Genomic DNA, 8,393 nt, shown 5'->3' with positions numbered 1-8,393 from the left:
GGAAGGCTGGCTTGAACCAGACCATGCCTCCAGGCTGGATATGATCCAGAACGCTTCAATGGCGTAGAGTACAGCAGCCACTAAGGCAAATGCAGTGGCACTGATGACCCAGTTTCGGGTGGAGCCTGGAGGCAAGAACTTGATGTAGGTGGCACCGAAGATGATGGTCATTGAGAGGCAGGAGATGGAGAAGTAAAAGGCGTGGTTGCAGAGAAAGCTGTCCCAGGAGAAGGGAGCCCACAAACTCTCCTATGAAGATGGTGAGGGTCTCGGTAAACCAGAGGCACCATGAACATGCACCAGTTAATTACGCCCCCCTCAGTGGCCCCCAGCGAGAAGATCACACTGGTGGAGAGCAGATGCCCCAAGTGGAGGAAGAAGCCTATGATGGGCTTGGGGCCCAGGCCTGAGGACGGGCACATGGTGATCATGGTGGTCAGGCAGGTCACCGGCACCCATTTGTAGCCTTGCTTGTTTTTCAACCAAGGGCTTATGAATACTTAAACAGAGTTTGATGTTTTCTGGTTTCAGTTTTGCTTTGCCAGTTAAGCTCTGTTTCTGCCTCAATTCTTTTTTCTCTAGAAAATATAGAACCACTGACCCCTCGAACTGATGTGCTGATCTGAACAAGTAACACCACATATTCTCAGCCCAGAAAGGCTCCTGGTGGTTACTGTAAAGTCCCCTAAAATAGAAGCACAGCGCACCCCTGGCATGCAGCCTGCAGCCATTTCCTGCTCCCCTCCTCCTACAAATCCCGGCTGAGCCTTGCCGTGCTGGGAGTTGATTCTTCTGGGCAGTAAAACACCTTCTTGCCGGCTTCCTTAAGATAAAGCTACTTTTCTTCTTTTTTTTTTTAATTTTATTTTATTTTTAAACTTTACAATATTGTATTAGTTTTGCCAAATATCAAAATGAATCCGCCACAGGTATACCCGCGTTCCCCATCCTGAACCCTCCACCCTCCTCCCTCCCCTCCCCTCCCTCTGGGTCGTCCCAGTGCACCAGCCCTTAACAGACCCATCACAAGCACGGAAATTGAAACTGTAATCAAAAATCTTCCAGCAAACAAAAGCCCAGGTCCAGACGGCTTCACAGCTGAATTCTACCAAAAATTTAGAGAAGAGCTAACACCTATCCTGCTCAAACTCTTCCAGAAAATTGTAGAGGAAGGTAAACTTCCAAACTCATTCTATGAGGCCACCATCACCCTAATACCAAAACCTGACAAAGATCCCACAAAAAAAGAAAACTAAAGGCCAATATCACTGATGAACAAAGCTACTTTTCTTAAGCCCGAGACTTAGCTCTCTATTGGCTTGTTCAGCAACAAGCAGCTGGGCCTGACTTGGGAGACAATGTTCAGCGTCCAGGCAGGAGTCAGGTCCCCAAGTCTCCAGCCCCTCCCTTTCTTCCTAGAGCAAGGGGCAGAGTGCCACTGGGAAGATAGGGTGGAGTGCCAGCTATTCCCAGGAAGATCTATAGGTCTTTTCCAGCAGCTGCCGAACTTGCTAGTTTCAGGAAGTAGCCCTGACCCTCCCCAGGCCTTCATCACAGGGAGCTTTCACTTTCTGTTAAGAGAAGGAAACTGGCCTCTGAAGGAGGACGGAGCTCTTGACTGAGTGAGTAGAGGGGTGTGGGTCCCAGGAGCCCCCCTTCCCACCTGTTTGTGTGTATTCTTTGCTGTTTGGAACTTTGGGGCCAGTTGGACCCTGCAGAAGTGGGAAATGGCTTGTTTGTGACTCTGTACCACTTTCTTCCCAAGGAAGAATTGCTTGTTTGTTTTAAATCTGTTCTGGATGAGCCAGTGAAGTGGGGGGAAGGGACCTACATCCATCCCTTTTACAAGTCCACTGGCACGCATCTTGGCAGATGGGCAAAACTGGAGATATGACCCTGTAATCAAGAAAAAAATGGGTTTTCTACTTTCAATACAAGCTGGTCCATGTATGTTTTCAGTTGTAAAGAACATTGGTTCCTGCATGGATCTCTAAATAATTCCAATATTTTGCAGTTAGAGCTCTTATTTCAAGACCTGGAAGTAGGAGGGAACTCCATACCCACGTCTTCCTGTCACACCTAATTAGTATTCTTCCAAGAAGGACAATTAATTAAAGGCAAAAAGGAAACTAAACTGTGAAAAGCCTGCCCCCTTATAGAGGTGTCTGCAGGCAAGGGAGGGAGAAGAGGGGGTCAGCTTTCTAGGGAACTGAATCCAGCCCCAGCTCTGTGGTTCCAGTCCTGATGCCTGAGGCCAGGGCATCTGCGCCCACCTCCCCCTAACTCCAGTCCCTGGAAGGAGGAGGGGTTCTAGTGTGTTGGCGGGACACAGCCTTAGCGTCACCACAGTGTGAGGAAGAAAGGAGGTCTGACGCAGTCTCTCCTTTTAAGACGGGTCAGATCACTTGATTTGGCCAGAGTGTGTCCCCTGGGGTGGGGGTGGGGGCATGCCAGGGGTGGATTTCCACTGAGACAATTCCCTGCAGGAGCTTTCAGTGCAGGAGAAGAGTCAGTGGCTGACTCTTCATACAATCTTTTTCTCACCTCAGACCTACTAAACTGGAAAAAACCAAATCCTCCAAGTTGATACAAAAAAAAGGTGGAAAGTTCATGAGTATTTTTTTCAAACCACCGTCCAACATGGGCTGATGCACAGACGTGGGTGATGATTGTGTTCACAGTGGGGGAGCCGCACCTCGTCCCAGGCAAAGCCCAGCACTCATCTCTCGGTGTTTGGCTTCTTGAAAGATGACCGGACAAGCCAGAGTTCAGTAACATGCGACGAGCTTAAGGGCCTCCAGAAGCTAAAAGAGGCAAAGAGGGACCCTCCCCTGGGGCATCAGGGACAGAGCAGCCCTGCTGACACCTTGTTTCAAAACGCTGACCTCCAGAACTCTGAGAGAACAGGTTTCTGCTGTTTTAAGCTGCCAGGCTTGTGATAATTTGTTGCAGATCTAGGAAACCAGATTTAATTTCCAGAAATGAAAAATATATTGTCATATATTTTTTAAAATTTCTCAGAAAAACTTGCTGACCTCCTGCCCTAGAGCATGGTGGTCACTTGGATCCCAGGATCCCTTGTCCCATCCTATGTCCCTGTGTCTGAGACTCACAGGGGAGGGTCCACTGATGCCCAAGGAGCCAGGAGGGAAGGAAATAAGGGGATGGAGAGCACTAGGACCCCTGGAGAGGACCAGCTGCACCTGTCTGGGGTGGTGCAAAAGCAAGATGCTCTGGGAAGACGTGGTCTCATGTTGACAAAACAGGAAAAAAGATACAGATATTCCCTACAAACACGTATGCATGTATGTACAAACATGTATGCTTGTGTGTACACACATGTCTACACGTGATTTTACAGCATTTGAAATGTATTGAAGGCTGAGGTTGAGGTTGAGGACATGGATGCTCCCTCGATGGAGGGGTGGACGCTGCTGTGAGCAGACAGGAAGCTTGGCCATGCCGAAGACGGGAAACCAGTCACAGGAGAGATGATCATAGTCCTGCTTTATGTCAGTTATACATGAGAATGAGAGAACTATAGAAAATACTAAACAGAGATGAGGATGGAAAACAATATAAAGAATAGAGGCTAGCAGCTGCTTGTCTCCAGCAACATCACTGCCAAGGGAACAAAACCAGGTGACACTGTATCTCCTGAGGCTTGAAAAGGAGCTGTAATCCGAATTGTCACGTGAAATTAAAACAATGTGCAGCCACCACTCAGGGAAGAAATAGTAATGCTAGTGATCCCACATCATTTTTTCATGAAAACACTGTGGTGGAAACTGAACACATCAAGAGTCCACCTGCAGTGCAAGCTGGTTTGCAGCCCCTGATCTGCAGCACATCAAGCTGCATGTGCTGATGTCCAGAGCCAGGGCCTTCTGGGTCCTCTGTGAGGGGGGCGGGGAGGTAGCTGGCACAGATTGAGGGTTCCATGTGACAGGCCTTCTGATGAACCCGTCACATGCTTTTATTCATTTAATTGACACAAAGTAGGTATAGAGACATTGAACAGAAGGGGAAACTGAGGTTCTATTGAGTAGCTTGCCATGATCATCCAGCTATGAAGGCTCTACTCCTTGTCACTCTGAGTGTCCATCTCATCTCACCCTTCTCTGCCCTTCTGGCACCTCCTCGTTCCTTCCTCTGTTCTGGCCATGACCTTCCCAGCTCACTGTCTTCCAGTCCACATGCCTGGCTGCCGGGCAGGCAGGGCTCAGCCACATCGGCTGTGCTCTGACAGGGGCACCACGCCCAGGCTCACAGATTAGAGTGGAGGAGGGGCTGCTGGGAGACTCAGACAAACTTCCACTTCCTGCTTTCCAGGTCAGGGAACAGAGAGGGCACAGGCCTGACCCAGGGTCACGTGGTTGGAACCCCCATGCCTCCTCTTCTCCATATCCTCTCTCTGATGCATTCAATGGATTCAAAGCATTCAAGTTGTCTCTTATCTTAGGTGGAATTTCAGGGTGAGTTCAAGTAATTAAACTGGGATCAAACTGGGGTACACAGAGCATGACACTCCCTCCCTCCCTCACCCCAGTGACCCTTCCCCACCCTGGCAGTGCCCACTAGGAGGCCAGCAGCCTCCAGGGCTCCCCTGCAATGGGGCTCAAGGAGTTTTGGGAGGCCAGGGAGGTTCTCAGGTTTGCTCTCTGTTTCTCTTTCCAGCCTCAGCTTGTCCCAGGGTTTATTATCAGCAAAGGCAACAAGGCCCCTGATGGCAGGAAGCTGGCTGGGGCTCAGGCTGCTGGCCCTTCCGCCCTGGGGGCCTCTCAGCAAATAGTCCCTTGGAAACAGGGCGGCTGTCCCTGCAGAGGGGGGGTGGGGGCTGGGAGGGGCCTCACTCCCCCTAATACTGGACCCTGGAGGAGGCCCTGTGTGAGCAGGACTGCAGCTCTGGCTGGAGGGACTGTCTTGGGCAGTGACCTGGGCAATTACATGGTCTCCAGGGTCCCTGCCACTCTGGCCACGTGTCCCTGTCACAGCCCTGAAACCCCTTCAGGCCCCTGTTCTCCTATCTCAGTTCCAGTCCCGGCCCCTCCTCCATGGGAGGGTTGGCTCCATGCCTGCATCCCTTCTGGGTCAGAAGACCCCTACTGGGCTGCCTCAGGGCCCCTGGGACCCTGGGATCCCCCCAGTCATCTCCACTCTGTCACCCCGCCCCCACCCCAGTCCCGGGCGCATCCTCAGGGCTGGCCCCTCCCAGGGGTCCTGCAGGGGCCTCCTCTCTCTGATCCTGCCCTTAAAAGGATTAGATTTGCACGTGGATGGCTTGCTTGGAGCTTAAAAAGCTGGCATTTTAACATTTCGTTCCTTGGTTCCTCCATGACACTCCACCTTGGAATCATGCTAGGTTGGGGTCCCCTGACCCAATGCAAAAGAGTGACATGTGAAAGCAAAATTGGGGAGGGGAGTCACAATAGTCCCTACTTCCCATTTCATCCTGTCCCCACGGCCTTGCTCTCACCCCATGGCTCCTCCCTGTTCACTTCTGAAGCTGCCTTCCTCCGGGTGGGGCTGTGTCCCCTCACATGGCAGCTTCTTCAGTGATGGCTGCAGGGATGAGAGGCCTGGATTCATGTATTTTCAGGTTGCTGTGGAAGAAGGCCGTGGCCCTGAGGGTGTATTCTAGGCTTTGGTCCTAGGCTCCACCTGATGGGATTTCTGCCATGTGTGCTGTAGAGCAAAGAGTTCATGCCCACGGCTTTGGTATATTTATCTGGGGTTCCAACTTCATGGTCATGCCACCTTAGGGAAGGATTTAATTCCCCTACTTTAGTTTTCTCATCTGTAAAATGGGGTTAGTCAAAAGGACACTCCATAGTCCCTTTTCTGAAACCCTTGGGTCAGATATTTTCTAGAATTCAGACTTTTCAGCTCCATACAGGTGACATAGTACATCTACTCTACATGACATCACACCCCACTGGGGTCTGAAAGCACTTTGTAATCATACACATTAGTGTTTTGGGAACTGAACTTTTGAACAGTCACATTGAGTAAAATAAAAAAAGATCATAATTTGTCTCATGTCTCTTTGGGTCGAATTTTGTTACCAAAAATTTTTTTTAATATTCATTTTCAATTTTGAGAGACTTGAAGGGTTGGGATTAAAGATAAGGACCATCCATCTCTGTGTCTCCATAAATAATGGTCAGCTTAGAGAGATCCACAATGTTCATGGTTTGAGGCTAGACCACAACCAGCTGGGAGCTTTGGGATAAGACAAGGTCTCCTGACAAGGCCAAGGGTGATGGGTGGGGAGAACCATTTGAAGCAGCTGTGCTCTTACCTGAGTGTCTGAGCCATTGGTTCCAACTCCACAGGTCCTGAGCCTCAGCCCTCACAGGGCCCTGAGCCTTTTCCAGGCATCTGACACAATCTACCTCCAGAACCGGATCTTTCTCTGGTGGGTCCTCAAGGAAGACTACTGCTGTACTGGTGACCGTGACCTGCCTGACCATCACAGCACCATGTCCACCCGGTCGACATCCCCATATCGTGATGCCGTGCTTGACACGTGCTGCTGCCTCCGCCTGCCGCAGCTCTTCTCCACCTGCGTGGCCTTCTCACTCGTGGCTGACATGGGCTTTCAGAGAGGGGCCATAGGTAACTGGTCCATGTCCTTCTGGTGTGTCTGTTTTGCCATGACCTTCATCATTACCGTAGTTGAGTATTGCAGGCACCCGTCCAGCTTTCCTTTCTTCTGGTACAACATCTCTGTCACCTACACCTGCTACGCTGCCCTCATCTGCCTCTCGGCCTCCATCATCTACTCCATCACCTACGTACAGTTCGTGCCTTATGGTCCTTACAGGGACCGGGCCATCGCCGCCACTGCTTTCTCCTGCATCGCATCTGTGCTGTATGTCATAGAAGTGGCCATCATATGGGACTGTTATAAGCTCAAGGAGATCTTCTTCTATGTGCACACCACGCGATCCCTGCTGAAGGTACTGGAGACCTTCGTGGCTGGTGTCATCTTTGCCTTCCTCAGCAACACCTCCCTGTACCTGCACCAGCCGGCCCTGGAGTGGTGTGTGGCCGTGTACTCCATCTGCTTCATCCTGGCAGCTGTGGTCCTCCTGCTGGGCCTGGCTGAATGGAAATACATGCCGCCAAGAGCCTTCTCCATTTTCCAGCTAGTGCTCAGCCTGCTGTCTGTCCTCTTCTACATCAGTGCTCTGGTCCTCTGGCCGCTCTACCAGTTCATCGAGGAGCTCGGCGGGCAGCCCCAGAGGTCCAGTGATGAGGACTGCATGGACGAACTCACCTACAACATGTGCGCCTGGGACCAGCGCCTGGCTGTGGCCGTCCTGACAGCTGTCAACCTGCTGATTTACGTGGCCGACCTGGGGTACTGGGCCCACCAGGTCTCTGTAGGGACTGAGGACCAGCCCAGGGACTCACAGGAGGTATCCTCACCGAACTCTGACATCCTCTGATGCCCTCTTCCTGGCTCGCTGTCTCCCTCCTCACATCCTTCCCCTCGCATCTCACTCTCTTTTCTGTTCCTTTCCCTCCTGCTGCTCTGTCTCCTTCCTGGTTTCTTTGGTTGTTCAATTTCTGTTTTGTCTCTTTCTCTTGCTTCTCTCATTTTTCCTTCCTTTTCTGCTTTTTGGCCCTTTTCTGATCGTCCTTAGTTTTCTTGTCTCCTGTGTCCTGACCACCTCTCCCCATTTTCCTTCTTCTGATCCATCAGGACCTCAGACTCCTTCCTTCTCTGCCCACCACCTCCTAAGGTGCTGACTCCACAGCACACAGCCCTCTGTGCAGCTGTTCACACGCTGGGCCTCCGGAGGGGCCTCATTGCCAAAGCGTGTCTGTCCCCCTGGCAGTGCCTTACTGGTGTGGTTGGGGAGTTCAGGGGATGTGGGCGGTTAAGAAGGGATTGGGCTTTTTTTCTCCCTATAGAGCAACTGTATAGTGCACCTCCCCTTTAAGTTAAAAAAAACCTCTGAAGGTCAATAATCTCTAGTGGGCGAGATTCTTGCCTGAGATACTCTGGGTTCCTGGGCCCCACCTGGTGCTCAGTCCTCCAGGAGATTGGCTCCAGAATTTTTGCAGGCTCACTAAACATCCGTTGCTTAGAGGGCATCTTGGAGGAAGCCAGGGGTAAATGCCTTCCATCCCAACAACTCTCTGGGGAATCCAAAAAAAAAAAAAAAAAAAAGCTGGTGAAGAACCCCAGGGTCTTGAAGACACCTGTCTGCAGTGTTTGTGAGGGGCAGCGATGTGGTCCCCCTGACTCAGTGATCAAAACAGCAGATCCTGCCTCTGCAGGGAGAACATGGACACTGCCAACCTGTCTGGGTGTTTTGTTTTGTTTTTCCTTTTTTTCCTTCTGTTCTGGGGGCCAAAAATTACTGAGTGACTCTGTTCTT

The 8,393-nt window shown here is 51.1% G+C and overlaps 1 protein-coding gene across 1 annotated transcript; it reads left to right on the top strand.

Moving 5' to 3' along the window:
* Positions 1 to 1,362: 1,362 nt before the first annotated feature.
* LOC113879465 (myeloid-associated differentiation marker-like) lies at positions 1,363 to 8,393 on the top strand. Its single transcript, XM_027520928.1, has 2 exons — positions 1,363 to 1,622; positions 6,336 to 8,393. The coding sequence occupies exon 2, from the start codon at positions 6,483 to 6,485 to the stop codon at positions 7,452 to 7,454; it is 972 nt and encodes a 323-aa protein (XP_027376729.1). The 5' UTR covers positions 1,363 to 1,622; positions 6,336 to 6,482; the 3' UTR covers positions 7,455 to 8,393.

This window comes from Bos indicus x Bos taurus, chromosome 21 (genome assembly GCF_003369695.1).
Source record: "Bos indicus x Bos taurus breed Angus x Brahman F1 hybrid chromosome 21, Bos_hybrid_MaternalHap_v2.0, whole genome shotgun sequence".
Taxonomy (NCBI): domain Eukaryota; kingdom Metazoa; phylum Chordata; class Mammalia; order Artiodactyla; family Bovidae; genus Bos; species Bos indicus x Bos taurus.
This window is presented reverse-complemented; position numbering and strand designations above follow the sequence as displayed.